General features: G+C 42.6%; 1 protein-coding gene across 1 annotated transcript; it reads right to left on the minus strand.

Moving 5' to 3' along the window:
* Positions 1-18,771: 18,771 nt before the first annotated feature.
* Positions 18,772-26,529, minus strand: MRPL46 (mitochondrial ribosomal protein L46). Its single transcript, XM_001088970.5, has 4 exons — positions 26,291-26,529; positions 24,731-24,917; positions 23,834-24,007; positions 18,772-19,168 (listed from the first exon to the last, which is right to left on the minus strand). The coding sequence occupies exons 1-4, from the start codon at positions 26,516-26,518 to the stop codon at positions 18,918-18,920; spliced, it is 840 nt and encodes a 279-aa protein (XP_001088970.3). The 5' UTR covers positions 26,519-26,529; the 3' UTR covers positions 18,772-18,917.
* Positions 26,530-26,657: the final 128 nt, after the last annotated feature.

The raw sequence follows: 26,657 nt of genomic DNA on the forward strand, positions 1-26,657 counted from the left end.
CTCATTGTTCATCATTCTGCCCCATGAAATGCCTAATACAGGGCCTGCCTGGTACACAGTAAGTGCTTAGTACCTGCTTCTTGATTTGAATATCTGCAATGGAAAAAATCACAATGAGCACTGCATGCAGCATTTTATATAACTTACCAAGCACTTTTGTATCCATTTTCTAATTTCATCCTCCCAAAGCCCTATCAGAAAGGCATCATTAGCCTTATTTTACAGGTATGAAGATGGAAGATCAGTGAAGCTAAGTAGCTTGTCAACTGGTAAGTGACTTGTCCAGCTGGTGAGTGTTGGAGCAGGGTCTCAAACCCAGGACTTCTCAACCTAAACTATGGGCTCTTTCCTCTCCACTGTGCCACCAAGCAGTCAAGAAAGGAGAGGACACCAGCACCAGGGTTTGGGTCCCTGCTACCCTAGCCCAGAGAGATTCAGCCACAATAAACTATTTCCCATCCACTAAGATGGCCAACAGGGTCTCTTTTCCTATGGATCTGGAGATAGTCCTGTTCCCATATCATGTGTCCTGGGGACACAGAGCCTTAGGGGCAGGAATAAATGCTGAGATGAGCAATGTGCTGCCAGGCAACCTGACTGATCCTCTGCCAGAGCCCCCAGCGCCCGACACACTCTAGTCCTCTACTAAGGCCAGGGCCAGGGCTGAGCTGAGTTCTGAACATCATTTATTGACACATAAAATCCAAAGGTTTGTGTCTCCAAGGTTCCGCTGAGCCTGCATTTTTAAAATAACTACTCCAACCACTGAAAACATGCCTGTCCTTTCGGTTACTGCCTTTGAAAAAATTGATATATTTTGGAGCATTTGTTTACTTAATATTTTTAAATTGAATTTAGAATTTTTACAGCATTGCTATTAAATATGTGTCAACCTATTTTGAACTGTATATAAAAGTGTTTATAAGAGCTGTGTGCATTTCCCAATATTTATTTAATCCTCTAAATTAACCTTTGAATGTCTGCAAAGTGCCTCATTAAGCATGTCGCTCTTTTCTCTTAACACAGTGCATAAAAATATTCATAAGAATTGCATTGTTTTTGAGCATTAATCCACTTAATCAAAATAGGTATGTGGTTGTGTTCATTTATTTAATTAATTGAGGATTTTAAATTTTCAAGAAGGGTAAAAATGGCCAACCAAATGTAAGATATCTGAGAAGCCACAAAGGAACTGCTTATCCAACCTTAGAGAAACAATCAAATAAACTCTAAAGCTGACATGAAACAGACACACTAAACATGGGCAGAGGCTCGAGGGTGGAGAAAAAAGACTAGGAGTTGGAGGAAAGAAAATGCTGCAACTAACTGGACAAAGAGAAGTTCCAGATATGCAGCACCAACGAGCTATAATGAGCACTATCTGGCCCAATGTAGGAAGTCTGTAACCAAGACAAGCATCCCAGTGAACTGGAATACTATTCACCTCTCACTCCCCACGTTGCCCTCTGTACTCAGAGGAACGAGTTATTGTTTTTTTCAGTGATCAGCTACAAGCCCCAGGGGAAATCTTTTGACAGAACTTCAAATCCTAGAGAATGATTCACTCTCTCAAGAGTTTGATTATTGGGCTCATTATAGGTTTTATTTGAGAAGAATAAGATTAACTGTTCACAACAAAATGGATGAGAAAATACAATTTTATTAATAGCAGGTAAGATCTGTTGAAATCAAGTGTGTTGCACTATGTATACCTCATTTCCCATCAGGTCCTGCTGATTTGCTGCCTTTTAGGTACTTTTTTGAGCTGTTTACTACCTGTTAGGTTATCTGACATCATGATTGACACCTCAGGCTCTCACTGGACTTGGAGAGAGGGCAACTTGGCATAACATCCAGAGCACTGGGGTTATGTACTATGTTGACCTTGGTAATTTAGACTCCTGGAATGATTAGTTTCTTTAAGTTCATGTACACACATACACACAAACACACACACACACACACACACACACAGCCCTGGCAGCCTCAGGGTTCGTTCTTTCTCTTTTCCCCACCAGGAGATCCCATTCTTTTTGCACTCAAGGTAAGACTTGCTACAATCCAAGAACTGGACTTAAGTAGTTAGAGGGCTGTCAACTATGAGCACCAACGGCCTTAGCAAGCTGCTTGTTTGCTTGACTGTTTGGTTGTTTGTAGAGATGGAGCCCACTATGTTGCCCAGGCTGCCTTGAACTGGGCTCAAGCAATCCGTCCGCCTCAGCCTTCCAAGTAGCTGGGACTCGCACCCGACTTATCCAGCAGATTCTTAACATTTTCCCCTATCACAACACTTGTGAAAGATGTGAAAAACTCCAAGCATGGCATGCTCTCTTCATACAGGCAGATCTTAACAAAAACTTCTAATCATTTTTCAAGGAAGAAAAATATTATAATTATTATCAATAATAGTAAATTATTTTTTTACTAAGGGCCACAAACTTATGGCCAATGGGCTAAAAGCAGCCTATCCCACAGAAGCATTTCCTTTGGTCTGCATAATATTTCTTAAATATTTGACTCCTTTTGCTATCTTGAAAATGAGATTATTTTACACTAAAAGAACAGTGATCTGGGCTTCTAGTTAGTATACACAAGGTCATGAAAGACAATTACTCCCACTATGACACTGAGAAAACATCAGATAAACTGTAAAATCATGTTTTGTAAACCCAGCAGAGAGCTGAGGATTCAGAGAAATCTAAATAAACTAAATCTTAGAGAGAAAGAACCCTTTCATAATGGAATAGAGACTTATGGCTGCTTTTATTCTTGGGATATGGGCAGACAGAGACACACACCTGCAATAGATTGGAGTGCTCTGCTGAATTAAAGATTGCTGAGAATGACAGACTGGAGTTTGATTGAGCCCTCAAAGTAGATGCTACTCACTAGCCACCAGTTCTCCCCCAGGGGACTTCTATTGAGTATGCAGTAACTTATGGACCTGGGCTAGAAACCAGAGCAAGAGCTCTCCCACAGAATAGAAATCTGGGGGCAGGCAGGAAACCAAAGAGGGAGAGAAAGAGGGGTCATATAATCAGTTACTATTTAGATCCCTTGGGATCTGATCCCATCCACAAGACATTTTTGAAACCAATGAAACCATTATTTTTGCTGCTAAAAGAAGAAAAGACATGACTTTTCTGTAGGTAAATATTACCTACTTCAGTTTCTACCCTGCTTTTGTATATAATGTCTAGCTTGTGATCCAAAGTTCTAATAAATGCAAAGAATTACAACTGTAATCAAGAGAAAAAGTCAGTAGTAGCATACCTACAGATGACCCAGATAATGAAATTAACAGGCAAGAAATTTAAAACAACAATTACCAATATTTTAAGTTATTGGGAAGTATGAATATAATGAGTAAAAAGATAATTTCATCAGAGAAGCAGAAACTTTAAAGAAGAATCAAATGGAAATTTCAGACCTAAAAAAGTAAATATCTGAAATGAAGAAGTAACTTAATAATGAGCTGGACAAAGCAAGGATCAGTAAGCTCAAAACCAGACCAATAAAAAAAAATGGCAAATCTGAAGCACACACAGAAAAAAACAATTCTTAAAAACCCAGAACATGCCATCAGAGTACTGTGGGGAAAAAAATCAAACGGTATAATATAAACATGACTGAAGTCCAAAAAGAAGAGAAAGATAATTAAAGCAAGATAAACATTTGAAAGGATAATGACCCAGAATTTTCTAAATTTTGTGAAACATATCAACCCACAGATTCAAGAAGCTCAGTGAATCTCAAGTCAGATAAATACATCTAAGCATATTTTAGCTAAACCACTAAAAACTAAAGATGATTAAAAAAATCTTCAAAGCAGAGAAAAAAGAGACATTAAATCTAGAGGAATAACCATGAGATTTACAGATTTATAACAAACTTCTCAACAGAATCAATGGAATTCAGAAAATAATAGAGTTATATTGTTGAGATCCTAAAAGGGAAAAAACTGTCACTCTATAATTCTATATAGTGTGAAAACATAATTCAAACATAAAGCAAAATAAAGACATTTTCAGAAAAACAGAAGAGAATCATCACCACCAGCAGACTAAACTAAAAGAAACACTGAAGGAAGCTCCTGAGGCTGATGAACATTATGGAGGCCAAAACTTTCAGGAAGGAATAAAGAGCACAGGAAAGGGGTATTGCAAATACATACACATATACCTACTATTTAAAGCAAAAAAATAACATTGAAGTGTTAAGCTAATATCATGTCTAGAAGTAAAATGTATGAAAAATAGTACAAATGGTTGGAGAGGAAATAAAAGGAATCATATTTTGTCAGATTCACAAATTGTTGAATTGTATTACGGTAATTAATACTAATTACATGATTTATTAAATGTGAAAAGTTAAGATGCATATTATAATTTCTATAATATACATTTAAAATAACATACAGAAGTGCAGCTTCAAAGCCGACAAAGGAATAAAGTATAATAATAAAAAAATGCCTGATTAATTCAAAAGAAGGCCAGAAACAAGGAACAAATATATAAAAAGAGATGGGACACACAGTAAGAGCGCAAACTTAAACCCAACCATATCCTTAATTATACTAACTGTGAATACACCAGACACTTAAATTTTTTTAAAAAAGAGGTTTTCTGTTTGGATAAAGAAACAAGCTCAAATTATGCTGTTTGCAAGAGACATACTTGAACTATAAGGACACAGTTTGAAAGTAAACGGATTGAGAAAAAATGTCCCATATAAATGTTAATCAGAAGAAAGTTGATGTGGCTATATTCATTTATATAAGAGACAAATAGACTTCGAGATAAGGAGTGTTACCAGAAACAACAGGGACATGTTATAATGATAAAAGGATCAATTCATCAGGAAGACCTAACACTCATAAATGCGTATGCACATAACAACAGACCTTCAGAGTACATGAAGCAAAAACTAACATAAGGGAGAACCTAACAAATCCACAGCCATGGCTGAGGATTTTAACACAGCCCCTCAGTAATGAATAGAACAAGTAATCAAAAAACAAGTATGCAGAAGATTTGAACACTATCAACTACCTTGACCTAATTGATATTCATAGAAAACAATATTCAACAACTTCAAAGCATACTTGTTGTTAAATTCACATGGAACAGTCACCAACATAGTCTATATGCTGGGACATAAAGCAAGTCTTCATAAATCTCAAAAGAGTATGTTCTCTGGCTACAATGGATTAAAACAGAAATCATCAGCAAAACATAACCCAAATAAAACATATCTATAATACATAGATATAAAATACAACAGAATAAAAGACATTTCAATTAAAAAGGAAAAAGAAGGGCAAGGAATTTAAAAGGAACTTTATAAAAGAAGATACTGAATGGCCAATAAATATATGGAAAGATGGTCAATCTTAGTATTCATCAGTGAAATGCAAATTAAAACCACAGTGAGGTACCACTACATACCCACTAGAATGGCCAAAAGTGCTCATGAGGATGTAGAAGCACTAGAACTCTCATATATTGCTAGTGAGAATATAAACTGATATAACCTTTATGAAAATTTGGGCCGGGCGCGGTGGCTCAAGCCTGTAATCCCAGCACTTTGGGAGGCCGAGACGGGTGGATCACGAGGTCAGGAGATCGAGACCATCCTGGTTAACACGGTGAAACCCCGTCTCTACTAAAAAATACAAAAAACTAGCCGGGCGAGGTGGCGGGCGCCTGCAGTCCCAGCTACTTGGGAGGCTGAGGCAGGAGAATGGCGTGAACCCGGGAGGAGGAGCTTGCAGTGAGCTGAGATCTGGCCACTGCACTCCAGCCTGGGTGACAGAGCAAGACTCCGTCTCAAAAAAAAAAGAAAATTTGTCAGTTTCTAATCAAGTTTCATATACGTATCCTATAGCCCAGCAATACTAGTCATACATATGTATCCAAGAGGAGTGAGTGCATGTATCCACAAAAAAGGCTCATACATGACAGTTTGTAACAGCTTTATTTCCACTAGCCCAAAAGTGAAAACAATCCAAATATTCTTCAATAAGAGCATAGGTAAACAAATTGTGATATTTGCTATTACTCAGCAATAAAAGGGAATAAACTGCGAATACATGCAACATGGAAAACTCTCAAAAGTATACTGCACAAGGGAAACCAGACACAAAAGAATACAGACTGTAAGATTTTATTAATAGGAAGTTGAAGATCAGAAAAAGCTAATTTATGGCTATAGAAATCTGTGGTTACATGTCCAGGCACGGGGGCTCATGCCTGTAATCCCAGCACTTTGTGGCTGGGTCACTTGAGGTCAGGAGTTCGAGACCAGCTTGGCCAACATGGTGAAACACTGTCTCTACTAAAAATACAAAAAATAGCCATTCATCATGGTGCATGCCTGTAATCCCAGTGACTCGGGAGGCTGAGGCAGGAGAATCGCTTGAACCCAGCAGGCAGAAGCTGCAGTGAGCTGAGATTGCGCCACTGCACTCCAGCCTGGGTGACAGAGCGAGACTCTATCTCAAAAAAAGAAAAAAGAGATCAGTGGTTACCTTTGTGGGAGGGGGCTAACTGTTGACTGGGAAAGAAACACAAAGGAACTTTGTGGGTGGTGGAATGGTCCATCTCTCTATTACGGATGGTGGTTACACATATAAAATGTATACTTGTGTAAAGATGCATTAAGATTTGTATGCTTTATTGTATGTAAATTATGCCTCAAAAATAAAACCCTATACATATCTGGTTTCTTTGGAAAACATGAGAAAATCAGCCAACAGAGGGCTCACACTCCCACATGGCCACAGTTGGCTGGAGGAAGGTACATGTCACTTCAACACAGACCCCACCACTCTCTATTGCCCACTCCCAGCCCATCACACTCATTTCTACTCCCTGCCTGGCTCCATACTGCCCAGGTCCAACCACCCTGGCACATTGGTCAGGCTGGGAGTCCTGAATGAGAGTACCACGGCAGCCACCCAACTCAGACTGCCAGCTAATGGACTAATCAGACTCTTGTTTTCTGGCTCACATTTAGAAACTGTTCTTCCTTTATACTAAGCCAATGATAATTCAGTGGGGCAGAAGCCTTAAAAGAGAGAGCTTGAACTTCTGAATCATAAAGACTACTCAAGCAATTAATTGGAAAAACTAAAAGAAACGTGATGGTATTTGCATTCCAAGCTGGTGAAGTAGGTCATATTGATTACATTTTTTAATCATTTGAGTAAATCATGTGCAAACTCTATTTTAACAGTGGTAGACACCTTTTTGCCTCAGTTTAGAGTCCAGTTACAGGGCTTTACCTTTGTCTCGTGGCTGGGCTGGGTGACAATACAGGGAGGGAATCTCACAGATTAGCTGACAGCGGTATGCCAGGCATCACATCCACAAGCCAGGGCCACTCAGCTTCCTGACCTGGAACCTTTGGGGCTGCAGACTTGTAATACTCATACAACTTATCTGCTGGTCTGGCACAGCCTTGACCTATCAGAACTGATACTGGCCAAATCATGGAGCAGATTCTTCATAACTGTCTCAGTTAATGGACCAGTAGGAAGTCTGGGAAGATCACTAGGGCAGAAGCCATGACTAGCAAAGTAGTAGGAGGACTCTTAAGGCATTGACCAGCCAGAATGAACATTTTCAACATTGATTATGCAACCTCATCACACCAGTGGGTGCTGGGCCAGAGCTCTGTTGGAATCAGCTCACCCCAACTCTTGAGAGTCAATTGTGCACACTTCTTCCGAATTCTGCATTTAGTGACACCATAATGGTGGCTCAAAAATCAGCCATGGTGGGAATATTTGCACCACAGAGATGGACAAGTAAGTGCTACAAAAACAACACCCCACCCCACCCCCACACTTCCAAGAGCCTGTTTACCTGTACACAGCTAGTAATGACTCAATTATCAGCTGCACCCACTCACACTCAGGACAGTCTCTGCACTCAGGAACCCTGGTGACAGGCAATCCTCTAAGGGCTTTAAATATAAACACTCATTTAACCTTTACAGCAACCCCACAAGGTACATCCTATTAGTATTCTCATTTCACTGATGAGGAATTGAGGTACAGAAAGATGAACTGACTTGCCCAAAGTCACACAGCTACTAAGTGGCAGAGCTGAATCCAAACTGGACCCTGGAGCCCGAATCCACATACTTCACCCCACATAGCACTGCCTTTCTTCTCTTCTTCCCCTTTCAAAAGCTTCAGTGGGTCATGAATGCAGAGCCCAAATTACCAGCTACAGAAAACCTGATTTCCCTTTTCTCAGAACCAGGGAAGGCCCAGGGCTTCACAAACACACTCCATTGCTCAGGCCTCACTTCTTCAAGAGAATGGGAGATGTGTGCACCTAATCTTGAGAAAAATTCCCCTCCCAACACCCTCACCCCAGAAATGTGCCTAATGATGCCTTTTAAAACGCAAGGTTATGTTTTCATTAACATGTGGACCGTCCACATGTAGTATTATTGGTAACTGATGGTTTTCTGCCTCCTGGCTCTAGCTGCCTGGCCCTGCCCTGCCGTCTGCTCCCTGATACTGGGGGTATAAACCCTCCCAGCCTTCCAGGCCCCTTGGAAAATGCTCGCCTGGCTCCAGGTATCAAAAGCACATCCGGCCCTTGCCCCAACCCTGCACGGGGGCCTGAGCAGGCCTCTGGGAGATCCTGGCTAGAGGCATCAAGACCAGATGGCCAGGGAGATTACTACAATTTGATTTCCACATAATCCGTGAACTTGGATGAGCAAATGTCTCTTCATATGCATTATCTTGTAATCCCAGGGAGGGCTGTGCAAAGCAAAGAGCCTGGTTCTTCCGCCTCCGCAGGCCCAGCATGCTGGGTAATCCCTGCTCTACTGGACAGGGCGTCTGAAAGCCAAGCAGCTCTGCCAGGAGGCTAAGGAGATGCTGACCCCAGGGTAGCGCTGGCTCCTCGGAAGCCTGGTATTTGAGCACAGGGAGGAGACCCTGGGCTCCCGGTGGCTCCCAGAAAGCATCAGGGATTTGAAACGCTGGGGCCAGGCAGACCCCACATGGCATGTGGGCAAAAGCCCAGGCTGGGAATCAGGACTCCTGGAGTCTCCTGCCTCTGCCTCCACTCTGTGTGAGGTCTAAGACAGGTGACTCCCTGTCTCTAGGCCTGGTTATCCCCAAATGTAAAGCAAGAAGGTGGAGGCAGGTGATTTAAGGAGTCCACCTTGCTTTGCATGTAGCCATGTGTGAGCACAAGCCCTGGATTGCCTCCCTGTCACACGTCAGGAGCTGCTGACCCAAGACCCTCCTGAGGCAGGTGCCCCACTCTACTGGCTGTCTCCAGTACCCAGAAGTGCCCTTCATGAGCCTGGCCCCTGGCTCACGAGGACTAGATTTAAGTCCCAGCTCTGCCACTCACAGGAGCGAGGCGGGGCCATGCATATCCCTTCCACAGCTCCACACCACCCTTACTCCTAGCGAGGTTTATACAACCCTGCTTTCTTCTAGCATCTTTTGAGGGTCACAAAAATTAGGATGCCAGACCACAGAGAGAATCTAGCCTCTCAGTCTACTCAAAACAAAAGTACGTTAAACCGAATACATGGGAAAACGATAGGATGTTGCTGTTACTACCTTTTTTCCTGGCTCTGTCTACCCTTTCACATTTTACCTCTCCTGAATTCCCACAGCCTCTTCATGACTCTGCTTAATCCCATTAGCTCACCCTAATGTGTTAATGACTTGGTTGGTGACTTCTGCCTCCCAATATAGCAGCCTGTTTGCAGTGGCCTTCAACGCCTTCACTCAATTTGTAATAGGCAGATGGCCACTCAGTGGTGCTCACATGCCAGGAGGTGTGAGGGAAGGGGGAACCTGGGCTTCAGGACCCGCAGCACAGCTTTCGACTTGGATGGTCTGGGACATGTATACATTTGTGTGTGGTGCCTCCCTGTGGACACCACAGGTATTGCCTGGGACTGACCCTGATAGCCAACATCTATCAGCCAATGGCAGTCCCTACCAGGATTGTGGATGCAACTTTCTTATGTTGTCAGTGAAAAACCCAAGGCCCACATAGGGGTGGATAACTTGTTCAAGATCAAACAGTTCCTTAGGCATTCTGCAAACAGGGATAAGTGATCTGTAATAGCACCTCATAATTCTATAAGCATGAATGCTGAGGCAGAGAGCAGCTTGCCCAAGTCAGTTTCAAAGTTAGAAATTTAGATTTGAGGACCAATCCTCAGACCATACATGCACCTAATCTTTTGGGGAGAGAGATGACCTCATTCTTTCCTGTTTATCCCAGGCAGTGATAGTCCCCTTGCTTCTGAAACCACATCTGGTCTACTATTGCAAAATCTGCTTATGCCTGATGCCCCTTGAAGTCTCCACAAGGGCCTGACTCAGCTGAGGGTTCACCCTCCACTCTCCAAATAGGCTCTGCCCAAGACGGCCAGTGTCATCACTGTTGTCATTTGTAATCCATCTGGAGAGGGATGAAGATGTCCTGGAGCCACTCAGTTCATGGACTCAGGGATGCAACAAGCTCTATCTAGAAAAATCCTGGAACAGTGGGGACTGGTGGTGGGCGGGCGGGGGTTGCCACTGTACTCATTCATTCAACAAATACTGAAAACTCTGTACCAGGATTTGGTCCAATAACAATCTGATCACAGTCAGAGGAAAGGCTGTAGGTCAGAGTTGAGAAAATTATAAGGTGAGCTGTGGGCGCTGGCTGAGCATCAGTCAGGGTCCAATTAGGAAAAACTCGGCCATGCCAGGTAGTTCAGAAGAGGGAGTTTAATATAAGGAACTAGTTACGAAGGTGTTGGAAAGACTGAAAAATGAAAACGGAGGATGGTGGGACACCCCAGAGATTAGCAAGTTAGAAGTCACTGCCATTCCCAGGGCTGGGGGAAGACGTGGTGCTCCCAGGAGCCTCGACTACCTGCAGAAATTTGAATCATGAAGGCAGCTGCCAGCAGAGCTGGGCCCAGAGTAGATGAGGAGAAATACCTGGCTGCTCCTCCTTTCAGTCTCTTGTTGGTACCTCTTATGGCCAAATCCAGGTGGAATTCAGTTGGCAAAAATGTTTAAGAAATGTAATTTGCAGTGGTTAGCACCCTCCCCAACATGCACACACAGACATACGCACTGCAAAACACAGCAGGGAAAGGCTAGGGAATGGATCTGAGAGCAACAGGCAAATGCCCCAGTGTGTGAGGTGCATGTTCAAGCCTACATGTGATGTGAATGCTCAAGAATAAGCATGTGTATTAGCCTCAAAGGTATGTCTTCAGAGTGTGCATGTGTGTGTTTTAGTGTGACCGTTCAAGGGTATGTATGTATCAGATGGATAACAAGCTTTATACCTGTGTGTGACAGGAACGAACACCCAAGTGTTTGTGTGTGATGTGAACATTCAAGGCTATGTGTGCGTGTGATGAGAATATTTAAAGCTCCTGGCGGATGTGTGTGTGTGTGCTGTGAATGTTCAGGAGGTGTGTGTGTGATGTGAATGTTCAGAGCTGTGTGATGTGATATTCATCCAAGGGGTGTGTGTGTGTGTGTGTGTGTGTCAGGGAGTGTGTGTGTGAGACAGAGAGAGAGAGTGTGTGTGTGTGTGTGAGAGAGAGAGTGAGAGAGAGAGTCTGGTGAGAAGACATAGGGATGGAAGAACAGAAGAATAGAGTGCACAGAAATGTTCCCTATATCCATGGAAGGAAATGTGGCCATTTGTCTTTGTTGGGGACAGAAATACATACTAAACTTACCCCTAATAAACAGACTTCTTCATCCAAATGAGTTTCAAAGTAGCCACCTTAAAAAGTTAAATTCTTACTGTATTGATGCAGCCATGGCCCAGCAAAATTTTGGGGTCTGGTTTCATAGTCCATCTATGTGCCCAACAAAAAGTCTACAATCATTACTCATAATCACATATTCTTATTCGCTGAGGCTAGAATGACCCAACTTAATCACTTAATCATTCATCATTCCCATTGCTGGCTTAACAACTTCTCCAAAACCCAAATCTCTCTCCTTTAAAAAAAAAAAAAAAAAAAAGGAATTTGTCCACCCTTGAGGCTAAGCTTCCCTTGCACGCATGCGTTAAAATACAAGCTTCATTGCTGGATAATTAGCTGTTGTGGATGGCAGTGTGCAAGGTGCTACAGAAACTACTAGGAACCAAAGGAATACTGTGGAGTCTACAGAATTCCATCATATACACATTTGATTTTTATAAATTCAAACTATTACAGCAAGAATTTTAAAGGTGAGACAAATAACACTGTAAACAGTGGAGGCATTTTCATCCACTATTTTCTTTCATGGGCTCCTGCTCTGGAGTTAGCCTGGGATGGATGAGGAGACTCCATCTAGGACTTTGAATGTCTGTCTTTGTGCGAACATCTCGTATTTGGTGTACTTCAGAATCCTTTTCATATTCTCCCAAACCACTCCATTCAACCCTCTGAGGGATGGGGCACAGACCTGCAGTCAACTGCCCTTCAGGGACAGGGATAGGAATCTTAGTATTTTCTACATCACAGCCCCTAAACACAAGCCAACTGGTTAATCTTGTGCTCATCCAAATAAATCATGATTGGTTCCACCTCTACAAGAAACACTGGCCATGTTGGATTCCCGGAGAGGCCTGGCCAGTCACCAATATGTTACATTTCTAAAGGATATTTCCATGGTAACTTTAGTCATAGATGATTTGTGACCTATACAGTGACTTTAGAATCCACCCCTCAGGTAAGATGTGATTCTGCATAAGACATCATGGAACTCATTCTCTTGCCTTCAGACAAAACTACTCGTGAGCTGTCTTAGACAGTTAAGAACTTAAAACACTGTAAAGTAATTCCCATGTGCACTGCACTCCAGCCCCACAGAGCTTCTTCTAGGCCTCTCTGGGCTTTGTGCACGCGATTCCCACTCTCCTCTATTCCCTGACTCCCTCCCCTCTTCTGAGGCCTGCTCTGAGGCCCTCACAGGGTTGGTGCACAGCGCAGCTCCCTTTGGCTTGTTGACAGGTGTGGTTCCACCCCCACCCTCAGCACTAAACTGAAGATGTTGGCCAAGAGTATTTTGATCTCCATTTTATTCCGAGTACTTGGCTGTAAAGCAACCTCCTCCACAAATATTTGTTGAAGGGTTAACCGGGATGTTTCAAGAATTCTCTCTGAGATTTTTCCTTGTCATCAAGATTTACTATCTTGTAGAAAATGTGGTGAGGTGATTGACAAACTGGAAAAGACTAATCTATTGGACTATTTAGAACTGACCTTATTTTTAATGACATTTGTTCTTTATTTTTAATACTCATGGAGATTCTCACCGACTGTTACCAATTGGCTTTCCCAAATTGAGCTTTAACTGTTGATTTTTGTACTAAGAATTAGCATCTTCAAAAAAAATTCAGTTTAATATTTAATAATCCTAAATGTCAAGGAATTCTTCCCATGTGTAACTTCTCAAAATTCCTACTGTTGCATTTTAAAGCTTGCTTACTTCCTCTAATTCAGACCAAGATGACTAATCGACATCCTCTGTGTAAGTCATATACACACTCAAAAACCATGACTCTCATCATTCTCTTCTCCAAGTTCAAATAATTTCAATCCCTTCAGCCTCACTGTTCTCCACATCAATCCTCTTCATGTTCTCACAAATCACCCCAGTTCAGGCTTTCCAAGGGGTCCATGAGCCTGCAGTAGATTGCTCCTCCATGACCAGTTCAGGAATTCCATGATCCAAAGGCAGGGTCCAGGCAACATGGGACAATGGGTGGCTTTAGAATCACATAGCTCTGGGTTCAAATCCTGGCTCTGCCAAGCATAGACTGAGATCTTCACAGGATCTCCTCCCCTCTCCAAGTTTGTCTGCGGATCTAAAAATGCCACACAGGACCAGCATAATTCTTAGGTGAGTCAGATTATGTTGTGGACATGCAGGCCTAGCACAAGGCTACATGAAGTGGTCCTAACACATGGCAGTCTGGGTCCCCTCCCCTTCCAAGGGCACAGCATCTATCTGTGGCACTCCCTGGAGCTGATGCATGGAGGTGGATGGCCATGAGTGCCCCACATCTATCCTGGTTGGCTGCAAGCCAGCTCCGGGGACTCTGCTCAGCCTGAGATAGGAAGCTTCTCCAAGGGCAGCAGCCTAAGGCCAGGCGCTGTGAAGGTTTCCAGAGACAGCCTACTTCCGGAAGAGCAGATGCCAGGCAAACCCTGCCACCTTGTGGTGCTCATGTGTATGAGCCTACTCCAGCTGTCATAAAGCCCTGCCTTCTACTCTGGGCCCCCATCTGGTTTCTCGGTCTGGGGATATCCTCTCTCTCCTTTTCTCAGCCTGATCTACCCCAAGGCTTTCTGACCTGGAGGTGTGTCCCAAACCCCTTAGACCCAGGGTGTTCTCAACTTTGTCTATTAGCCCTGTCATCCCCAAAGGCCCTAGCCTCAGTGCCCTCATCTGACTCTATTAGGAAAGTTTTACCCTACTGGGCCAAAGGAGAACCTGGGAGTCTCTCCCCTACCCACCTTAGCCACTTAGCAGCTACCTGGGGCCTGGTATCTGACACTTGGGCAATCACTGCTCTGTTTGTACTGCCAAAGCCTCTGAATAAAACCTGGGGCCAGCTTCTCAGGCCCACTTCAGAGTGGCTTAGGTTAGGATGGCTGGGATGTATGTGTGCACATGTGCACCTATGCCTTGCTCTAGGCTAGTAAGACCCTCCCTGGCAGTGCCTACCTCCTGACTTGCAGGGGACCTCCCAGCCCCAGCCCCTCAGCTACAGCAGTGATTCAACTATCTGGACCTATCCCTGAACCTTTAACAGCACCTATTCTGGCCACAGAGAGAACACTTTCCTCCTTCACTCCCTGTTTTAAGCACCGAAATGCCAAGGCAGGTGAAAGGTGACTGATAGCCTAAAGTGACAGGCTCTATGGGCTTCTAGAAAATAAAGCGGAGAAGGGCAGAGGCTGAGGCTACCCTGAGATTTCAGGCAAACAGGCTTTATCTTGCTATGTGTGTTTGAAGCTTAGCGATCTGTGAGCTTTCAATAATTGCGCTGCTGACCTTTCAGCTGCACTCCTTTTCCCGTTGGGGTAATAGAACGGGTCAGCAAATCCATTGTTTTTAGTGCCCATAAGCCTGTGCCTAACAGTGGCTCTGGATTTCCTGGCCCAGGGTGGGACAGAGCTAACATGCCCAACCAGCTGGCTGCGGCTGGCTATGGGACTGACCTGCCACACACCCATTTTGAGATCAGCTGATGGAATCCATTAATGTCCAAATTACTCACATCCCTTTCCAAATAGGTCAGAAATGCTTGGTTGCCACAATGTATAACCTAGAAAAGATGAGAATGGGAGTTGTAAAAGCTAAAGATGTTACAGCTAAATGAAGGAGAATTCAGGAGCCTAAGTATGTTGGAATGAGGGAAACATTTACTGAGTGTTTATAACAAGCCATATATGGTGCTAAGTACTCTCACATAACTTATCACATTACCTGAGTAGTATCATCTTCATTTTATAGATGGAGAAAGGTAAGGTTAAGAACTACCTTTGGGCCGGGCGCTGTGGCTCAAGCCTGTAATCCCAGCACTTTGGGAGGCTGAGACCGGCGGATCACGAGGTCAGGAGATTGAGACCATCCTGGCTAACCCAGTGAAATCCCGTCTCTACTAAAAAATACAAAAAACTAGCCGGGCGAGGTGGCGGGCGCCTGTAGTCCCAGCTACTCGGGAGGCTGAGGCGGGAGAATGGCGTAAACCCAGGAGGCGGAGCTTGCAGTGAGCTGAGATCCGGCCACTGCACTCCAGCCTGGGCAACAGAGCGAGACTCCATCTCGGAAAAAAAAAAAAAAAGAACTACCTTTGTATACAGGTGTAGGTTTGCATTCTGGCCACACTTCTTACTAGGAAGTAACTCTAAGTAAGCTAACTAACTTGAGTTTATTTCTCATGTATAAAGTAGGGATAAAGATGCCTGCCCTGCTGGTTTAAATAACAACATAGGTTGTAAGTAAGGGTGCTCACGCGGCTCTTGGCACTCAGGAGTCACTACACTGTCATCAACAGTAGCAGTAACTTAACTGAGGTCATAAAAATTCAAATCCAGGTTTTCTGACCCCAAGTCCAGTGCTCATGGGGAAAGGAGCTAATTAGTACACAGTTTCTGAAGTCCAACAGGTACAGATGAACATTCCTAACCCCAAAATCCAAAATGCTCCAAACTCCAAAACTTTTTGAGGGCCTCAAAGACACCACAGGTGGAAAACTCCACACATCAAGTACTTAACACAAATCTGGTTTCATGCACAAAATTATTTAAAATATTATATAAAATTATCTTCAGCCTGTGTGTATAAGATGCATATAAAACATACATGAATTTCATGTTTAGATTTGGGTCCCATTCCCCAGATACCTCATTATGTACCAATGCAAATATCCCAAAATCCAAAAAAATTTGAAACCTGAAACACTTCTGCTCCCAAGCATTTCAGATAAGGGATATTCAACCTTTACAGGAGCCAGATTAACAACTAATTATCCTATAAAGTGTTAAGTGTAGAAGGACATACAAGGCATGGAACAGGCCCAGCAGGAAGTAACCCTTAAAAATAAGTTACCATGAAAACAAGTTTGTAAGCAGGGCAGTATTTTCTCTGTAGAACCAGCAAAGGTGAAAACCAGGAGACTGGAAATCATTTGGGAAAACAAGGACCAAGAGGTGGAGGCTAAACCTTAACAACCAAAGGATCCTTACAGTGAACTGGGTGGTCTGTTGTACATGTTACACACACACACACACACACACACACACACACACACACACACACAGTGGCATTTCTCCTCTTAGGTTGTACAAACACACTTCAAACTGGAACTCCTAATCCCCACAGCACCACACACATTACGCTCTCCTCCCACACTGAGAACATCGCCTCTTATTTTGTTCTCTGGCAATCTTCCCCCAAAGGATACACTAGAAACAATTTTTTGGTCATGTTTGGCAGCCGGTAGAAGATTCAAGCTGGCACTCGGCAAATATAGTTATTTATACTATAATGCTAAAAATCTTGCATTCTGCAATATCACACTCCAAAAATAACAGCAAAGGGGGTTGGGGAAGACCACTCAAAACCTATGGAATTCTGTAACCAGAGCAATAACAAAAGAGAATGAAGCCTAATGATGATGCAGATGCAGTACCCCCACCACCTGTACACCAGTCCCTAGCAGCCTTAAATCCTGGGGCTTATACTGCTTCCTGAGATGTAGGTCCTTTGAGATGTAATCTTAGCAGAGATGCATTCCATCAAAATTAAAACTGTGATCCAGGACAGGGCCTTCTTCATCAATTTTTTAAAACAAGGTGGGTGAGGTGTCTTCACAGCTTCTTCCATTCCACTCACAGTTTCCCCTGAGAGCTGAACATCATGCAAAGGCTAGCAGTGCTTCTAGAAGCTACTAAACCAGTCCCTACTTGCAATAAAGGAAGGTGCTTCTAGAAAATTTTCAGCTTTTTTCTTAAGCTATTCAATTTTGTCCCCGATCATTTAAAAATATTAATGTTCGGCAGAAAATCTAACATAATTGTGGGTCATCCTGACACCATTTCCCAATTGCATATATGCTACTTCCCACCAAAAAAAACAATGTTGTTACAGACACGCATGGCATGGTCATGAAAATAGTCACCACTTCACTTTGGTGATTCCTTCCCTTCTAGGTCAGAGGTGCCCGTGGCCCTAAGAATATGCAATACGTTTCACACACACGTCACTGCAAAACCCAGAATGTGCATCCTGGCCCTGTGGCTGCACCCAGGCTTCACTCCAAAGGTGCCACTGCAGCTCACCACTAGCGCCTATGCCAGGGCACATCTCCCCTCAGTCATGTGGGGGAGACAGCACATGCAGGAGGAAAAAGATTGGCAGAGGAATATCAGAACTAGGCCCCTCAATTTTGATCACAGAAAGCAATTTCCCCGACCCTGGGCAAGAACATAAGGCTGCAGCTGATGCAGAGAAATCCCATTTCACATGCTCACAGCCCGTTTAACCCAGGCCATCTGAGAGGAAACCAGGAAGCATCTCATGGGAATCCAGGACTGCAGACTAAAACCACTATTCTGGGCAGACAAAGGTATGCCTGAGGTCCCCATGCTCCTCCACTCACTTAACAAATGTTTACTGAGTGCCTTGTATGTGCCAGGCACTGGGGACCAGTGAGGACCCAAGCAACACACTGAAGAGCCAAGCCCCAAAGAGGCGAGGGGCAGGGGGTCAGCGTTCTCCTCTAGCACCAACAGGCACATGCAGTATGACTCTGGGCTAAGTCACAGCCTGGCCATGATTCCTCCATCTGTAGAACGGAGATAAACTAACCTTGCACATTTTACATGACTGTTTCCAAAAAGGTAAGACATGACTAAATTCTTTTTAAAATAAAATGTTTTTAGGAAAGGAGGGAAAGAAGGAAGGATTATTTCCCAGGCTAGATTAAAACACCTTCATATCAAGCACAGAGGGAAGGAAAAACAAACTGGAAATGGCTAAGAAACTACATAGAACTAGTTTTTTCCCAAGGGCTTAGAGAAGCTTTCACAGAACTCAAGGCTTCTGGGAAGTCAATTCATTTCCTTCTGTTCTTTCTTCCTGGGCCCAGTAAGTCAGTGAGGCACTGTAATATAATCCAGTATTCAATTATCACCTTGGGGAAAAAAATGGAAAGACACAGCTCTCTTCACTGGACCATCAAAGGGCAAATCAGCTGAGACAAACACAGTAATAGACTCATTTATTTCTCAGAATTTAGTTTGCTGCTTGATATTACCTGCAAATGTGAGGCAATCACACAATGTTCTTGAGGCTCTAATCCCAGACTTGTCTGAGCACCGTCCACAGGCAGCTCAGCCCATCAGAGGTCCGAAAGAAACCTCCTAACTTGGGCCAGGTATTTCGGTTTCAAATAGTCACCAAGCTCGTCCTTAGTGACCCACACATGATGGCCCTTATTCCCGGCCTGGGAAAAGTCTCCAGTTAATAGCAGTGCTTTGAAGAAGAACACCTTGGCCCCGAGGTTACTCTCTGTCTGCACTGCCTGGGGGAACTTGAATTTGTAGTGCCCACAAGGTGCATTTCCTAGGAACTTGGCTTCCATGTTGTTTTCTGAAGAAGGAGGAAAAGAAAAATCACCGGTAAGGATACAAACATCTGTTTACTCTGGCTCCCAAAATTATAGGGGGTCTCTGCAAGATCTGGCCCTGAGGTAAAATCAATCCCTAGGAATAGGACTAGAGCCATTCCTGAAAAAAGCCTCCTCCCCTCTCAATCCAAATGCTTCCTGGCCCATGGAGCCAGATTCAATGGGTTCATTCCCATGTGCCAAGCTACTGTTTTTAGACTGAAAGTCAGCAATGCAGTTACAATCACACCTGGGAGTCAGAGCACCTAGTTCCTACGTTCAGCCCAGCCACTGTCTATTGGTGAAGGACCAGGACATTTGGTCTGTAAAACAAAGTTCATCCACCTTTAAAAAGGGTGTCACATGGAAAGCATTAAAAAGGACCCCAGTTTTAACTCCTACCAGGTGAAAAAAGTCATAAACAAACTTAAAGACAAAAACGGATGAGTAGAAAATATCTGTAATCTATAACTAAGGGTTAATAACCCCAGCATTTCAAAGGATGGGGAAATGATGGACTAATTACTAAATGGCATCTGAAGAACTGACTAGCCAGACAGGAAAAACCAAGCTGGATCCCATGCTCAGTCCTCACATTAAAATTGATACCATATAGATCAAAGATTTAACATAGACATTTTCACTTTTCATAAAAAATTTGTTCATTCTGGATGGTTATTTCATGGACATTTAATATTTTCCAATCTTTTCTGTATTTTTTTTTTTCTGAGACAGAGTCTTGCTTTGTCACTCAGGCTGGAGTGCAGTGGTGCAATCTTGGCTCACTACAACCTCTGCCTCCTGGGTTCAAAGGATTCTCATGCCTTAGCCTCCTGAGTAGCTGGGATTACAGGCATGTGCCACCACGCTCAGCTAATTTTTTTGTGTGTATTTTTAGTACGGACGGGGTTTTGCCATGTTGGTCAGGCTGGTCTTGAACTTGTGGCCTCAAGTGATCCACCTGCCTCGGCCTCCCGAAGTGCTGGGCGTATTTTCTAACTACAATAAAAACATATGAGCATTAGAAGAAAATGTAGGATGCTTTCTTAAACCTTAACATATTATTTGAGAGGGCAAGGCCTTTCTAAGAAAGAAACAAAATTTTTAAGCCCGAAAAACAAAAGATTTATATTTGTCTACATAAAAATTAAATCTTTCTGCAAGGAAAAACAAAGCACAAAAAAAGTCAAAGATAAAATGACAAACTAGGAAAAATATTTTCAACACATTCAACAAAGGAATATCTTAAGGTATAAGAAGTACTTAAAAATCAATGCAGATACTCAGAAAGCTGAGGTAGGAGTACTGCTTGAGAATAGGAGTTTAAGGCCAGCCTGGGCAACACAGCAAGATTCCATCTCTAAAAGAAAAAAAATCAATGAGGAAAAAAACCAACAAATTAAAAAGAAAAATGAACCAAGCACATGAATAGTAAGCTCACATGAAAATAAATATCACTGGCCCATAAATACATTAAAAGGTGTTGAATCTTATTAATAATTTAAAGAAATAAACAACAGTATATATCATTATTAGTAGAAAGTTCAAAAACTGAGCTGTACACTGCTTGTGAAGGATAAGGAAAAAACTTGTACTTTCACACATATTTTGGAGGGGTTATAAATTAGTATAACTGCTATTAATTGGCGAGAGGTGTCAATTTAATTGCACATGTCCTTTGACCTAGCAACTCCACTTCTAGACTTTTATCCTACCAGATATACTAATTTGCCCATATGAGCAAAGATGAGTGTACAAGGATATTCACTGCAGCTTTGTTTGTAAAAACAGACTGGCTAAACAAACTGCAGTACATACATATTATAAAATAGTATGCCGGTGTTAAAAAAGCTTCAGATAGGTCTTAATAGGCTGATCTGAAAAGATGTTTAAAAGTGTATATGAGAAAAAAGGAAGGCACATAACAGTGTACATACATGCTCCCGTTATATGGAAAGAAAGAAAACAAAACATTTATGCATTTGTATACGCACAGAGAATTTCTGAAGAGATACAGAAAAACACTATTAATAGAGGTTGCCTCTGAAAAAGGAAAATTACATCTTACACTACATTTACTAGACACTGGTAATTTTTTTACCACATACGTGAATTGCTTTTCTCATATTAAAAAGTAAAAAAAAAACACTACTAGCATTAGATGAAAAATTTATAGATAGTGTGAGCTCACATAAAATAAAAAATGTTAGCAGTGGGTATCTGTGAGTGGTGGAATTGTACTGGCATATTTCTTTACACTTCCCTGAATTTTCTAAACTTAATTCCATAAATGCATGTTACTTTTCTATAATCTGGAAGAGATGGATTAAAAACATAAACAAACTAAAAAGAAAAAAACAGCTTATTACAAAGATGAGCAAATGATCTAAATAGGCAGTTCACAAAAGTACAAACAACCAATAAACATATGAAAAGATAGTGAATCTCACTAGCAAACAGGAAAATGCTAATCTTAAAGAGAACATTTTGACTCACTAGATGAGCAAAATTTTAAAAGCGACTATTTCATACGTTGGTGAGGTTTACACAAAGAGGCACTCTCAGACACCACTCCTGGAAAACATCAATTGTTATATACATTCTGGAGGGCAACTGGGCTGCACTTACCAAAAACTGAAGTGTGCACACCTTTGAACCATTAATTCTACCTCTAGAAATTCCATCTCGCAGAAATACTGGAAGTGTGGAGCCAATGGGGAGGAAAGGAGTGCACTTTCACTTTTTCAATATACAGTATATGCTCCTAAAGTGCTAGAGCTTTTCTTTGCCATTTTATATTGTCAGATTAGTAAATGTGTAATAAGTCAATACACTATTTTATATGCATCTATTAAACATAAATACGTCTTTTAATATATTTGATATATTTCTTTTACATTTATTTATTACAATGGCAATGTTTAAAGGAAAGCATAGTGCTCAGGTGGAACCCCTTTCCACATTGCAAACAGAAGGGGGCGCTGAGCAAGGATCAGTTGTGAATGTTCCACGGTAAGAGAGGCTGAGCACCTAAACACAATGATCCTCACAAGAAACTCAGCTGCTGACTCCTACGTGATGGCTGAGGAGACTGAGAAAGCAGCAACCTCTTCTCCTACCATATTCCATTGTGTCTTGATGTCTCTCCTGCAGGCCACACAGGCCCCTTGGGAGTCAAGGGAACACACACTGGCTGCTGACATTTCATTAGCAGGTACTTGTGCTGATGGGAGGGCAGGTAAAGTGGCTGTGCACCACAAAATCCATTTAGTCAACATTCAACAAATGCCTATGTGCCAGGTACTTTGCTGAAAGCTACGATCAGAGCGAGGAACAGATACTGCCCATATGTTCAAGGAAGTCAAAATTCTGACTAGGGAGAAAAATGTGTTAGTAAACAATTACAGTGCAATGGCATAAGTGAAAGAATGTATTCTCCACTAGAACACAAGCTCCTAGGGAGTAGGGTAGTGTACCGTTCATCACTGAGACCCTATATGTCTGTTGCATAAATGGAATAAGGACACACACCAGTGCTATGGGAGCTTAGAGAGGAGTAGCTCTGTCTTCCTGAAGGCTCGGGAAAAGTTTCACCACATAACATATAATGTAAAAGCTGTTTTAAAAACTGAGCAGTCAGGCCAGGAAGGAGTAAAGTATTTCATAAGGGACCAGCAGGCCCCAAAGCAGAGACACATGAAAGACCATATTATTCAAGGAATGCAAAAGGTTTGTTAAGTTCGAACTTGAATTTTACATTAACGAACAGCAAGACAGAAGACTGATGAGACTGGGATCAGGGCAAATAAGATTTGCAGGCCATGCTTGACACTTAGAATTTTTATGGGAAACCTTTTAAGAATTCTATGCAGAGAAGTGACAAGGGATTTGTGTTTCAGAAAGCTCATTTTGGCAGAATTGAAGGGCATTCCACAAAACCAAGGTTAAACTTACTTGGCTTCTAATTCAATCGCTCAGTATAGTGCTTCTCAACCACTGTAATTTACTCCCGGGTAATATCTGGCCATGTCTAGAGATATTTTGGTTGTTGCACTGGGGGTGGGGTCAGGGGATGAGGTAGTGCTACTGGCATCTAGTATGTAGAGGCCAGAGATACTGCTAAACATCCTGTAACGCAAAGAATAGCTCCCCACACTTATCCAACCCCAAACACCAATAATGCCAAAGATGGGAAACCCTAGTCTAGTGAGAAGTGAAGAGGGTCACAGCTAAAGCTGTTAGAACAAAGAGAGGACTATTTAGAACAGATCACGAGGGACTCAAGGACTTATGGATGTAGGAATGAGGTCAAGGATAATTCTGACGTTTCAAATTGAGTGAACAGACAAGCAGTGATGCCAATAAGCAGTGCTGCAAAGACAAGACAAGCAAGCTGAGAAAATGGTAGAAATATCAATTTTGAATGTACTAAATTTTAAAATCTCAGTGGAACAAAGGATTCTCACCTGGTCTTTAAAAAAAAAAAAAAATCCTTACCTGGGTTTTTCTGCCTGACATTTTTATAAACTTCAAAATTTCCATTAACCTTCCCACCCCCACCCTTAATCCAATTCCCCAGTCAGCCTGTAAATCCTCTGGCTGAGTCTGAAGTGAATTTTGCGGAATTTAGAGGAAGGCAGAAAACCCACCTGAGAGGGTTGCCAGGGTTCGTTCAGCTGTTCCTCGAAGGGTCTCCCCAGGCTGCCACTCTGCCTGGGGCAGTATCCAAACATCCTGGTCTCCAAGCTTCTCTCTGACTAACAGGACAAGGTTCCTGTCTAGCTTCCGGTTCAGGGATGTTCGGTCATTCTTTTCATCAGCTTCTACAGCAAACGGGGTCAGAGGAGGTAAGAAGACTGTGATCTGCCAGAACCAAGAAGCCTGGAGTTTTACAATCTTCCTTTAAGATCCACAATCCTTGCCCTCAAAGAGCTTAGAACCAAATTACACCTCTGACCCATCTCTCTAGCTCTGACCTCCACTCTGACCTCTTCCAGGGAAGAGTCTCACAATCCTGAGGAAACTAAAAGGTAAGAAATCAAGAGGTAAACTTCTTTGAATAGCAAACCATATTTTGAGTCTTCAAAAAAGAAACAATGATCATACTAATTCAAACACAACTACTTCATTGGTTTTTATACTATTACTGACTTAACTAGCCCCTACTCTCTCTGTTCTTCAGTCTTCACCTGTGAAACAAGGAAAACAGAACTCAATCTCCCGCTTTAAGAGGGATTTCACATAAAACACAGGAATTAGTGGAAAAAGGCTTCAATTGCCCCATTCTCAGTCTCAAACTTGGAGTTAAACACAGATAACATTCACAAAGTTTAACTGAGAGAAAAGTCTATTCCAATACCCTTACCTCTCACTCGAAAATAAGACAGACTTTTAAAGTCACATTATGGTAGATGTGAGCAACAGAGAAGAGAATATGAAATTATTTGTTACTTAAAACACAAAGCAGGGGCCAAGCAACTGTCTTTTATTTGGGAACCCAAATACCCCTTTTCCCTTCCTTCTTGCTGGCCTAAAAAGATCACAACCTGTTATGCGAGCTCCAAGTTTGAACTGTAGAAAAGTCTGCTCCCACATGTCTTCCAAATCTTGCACCAGCAATATATCCTGTTCATCTTGTTCTTCATAAAGGTCGGCTTTCTTCTTTGCCAATCGCTGGTTTTCATCCAGAGCACGAAGCTCATGGTCTGAATACACGCTTCTCTCTATCTCAATCTGGGAAAATTAAAAGGGCAAAAAAACTACCTTAATCTGGCAAAACTAAAAGAAAAAAAACCAGGAAGAATAAAATAGAGATATGCCACACTTGGCAGGCTGAGAAGTTTATCACCCAACATAACCAGATATACAATCAAAACACCATGCAGAAAGGAAACAGAGGGGGAAAAAAAGGTCCTCTGAACTTTGGGCTTGAGTTAAATTTGCCAAAAATGTTAGAATATCACTGGGGGTGAAGACTGCTACAAAAACAGAGAGCTGGGTTGGGCAATGCCTGCTCACTTACCACAATCCAGTCATGTCAGTCTTTGATCAGAATCTCACCCACCAAGGACTTTCCTGTTCAGGGACCTTCAAGAGGCTGTTCCTTCTTCCTAGAATGTTTTTCCTCACATTCTTTCTTCTGGGAGAGTCCTACTCATCCTTCTGACTTCAATTTAAATAGGACTGTCTCAGAGAGATATTTCTCATATAGAGAAAAACCTGTATTCAGAAAGCCTGAAACATTCCTTGACACTCACCATAAAATCAAAATGTGATGTATTTGTTAAACACTCTTATAGTGCCCTGTGTTTTCCTTAACAACACTTATCAGGGTCTGCATTTCGTTGTATGACTATTTGCTTACTGACTGATCCTCTCACTCAACTGGACTGAAGTACTGTGAGAACCAGAGCTACTTCTGCCTTACTCATTACAGCATCTCTATCACTTAACATACTCTCTGATGCATAGTATGGGCACACTGAATATCTGTAGGGTGAGTAACGAATATTTGTCAAGCGAGCAAATAAATGAATAAATCAAGCAAAAAGCACAGAAGAGAAGTTTATCGTTCTCAACAGACCAAGACAAAAACATCTCGGATTCTGAGGAAACATATCACCCTTCAATCCCTTTCTGTAGCGACTTCACACCCTCACAGCCACTATACTGTTTTTGCCCATGCTTCCTCACTTGCCCCTCACACAGATAGCCCCATAAGGTAAAACAGAGCAGGTTTATCATAGGCATCTTACAGATGTGCCCACCGCCTCTTGTATTTCCTTCTTAACATTCATCACAATCACAAACACTTTCTCCCTCCAGACTTGTAAACTTCTAGTGACAGAGACCGATTCTTGTTCACCACAGGATCCCTACTGTGTTGCATGAACAAGAAGTAACTCTCCAAAGAGTTGCCTAAGGTGACAATAAAGACGGCCAATGAAAAGAAACCACTTTTTGTTGAACATCTATGTACCAAATCAAGTCAGTAAGATAGGTACTATTCTGCGGATAAGTACCGTATACTTAAGTTCAGAGAGGTGAAATTACTCGCTCAGTCACGCAGAATAAACGTCACTCTGAACCCTGCATCTCAGTCCCACCTGCTGCAGTAGAGACGCCATCTCTTCCTGCAATGGGGTCAACGGCTTGGAGACTAGAGCGGGCCGCTGCAGGCACAACGCGCCCAACAGGCGCCATGGGGATCCGTTCCTTGAGGGTGCGGCTGCAAGAGCCAGGCTGCGAAAGCTTAGACTACCGGCCCAGAGCCTCTCTAACCGCCGCCAGCTCCCCGCCACCCCTAACAGCGTCCGCCTTACGGGCGCCGCCATCTTTCGATCTCCCACAATGCACCGCGGCTCCCAGGGAGCCCTCAGCAGCGGGAGCGGCAAACTAGGGGCGAGCTCAGTCCCGGAACTGCTAGAACGAACCATTCCCATATGGAGGGGTGAGCCCACATCTCAGAACATT

This window comes from Macaca mulatta, chromosome 7 (assembly GCF_049350105.2).
Source record: "Macaca mulatta isolate MMU2019108-1 chromosome 7, T2T-MMU8v2.0, whole genome shotgun sequence".
Taxonomy (NCBI): Eukaryota; Metazoa; Chordata; class Mammalia; order Primates; family Cercopithecidae; genus Macaca; species Macaca mulatta.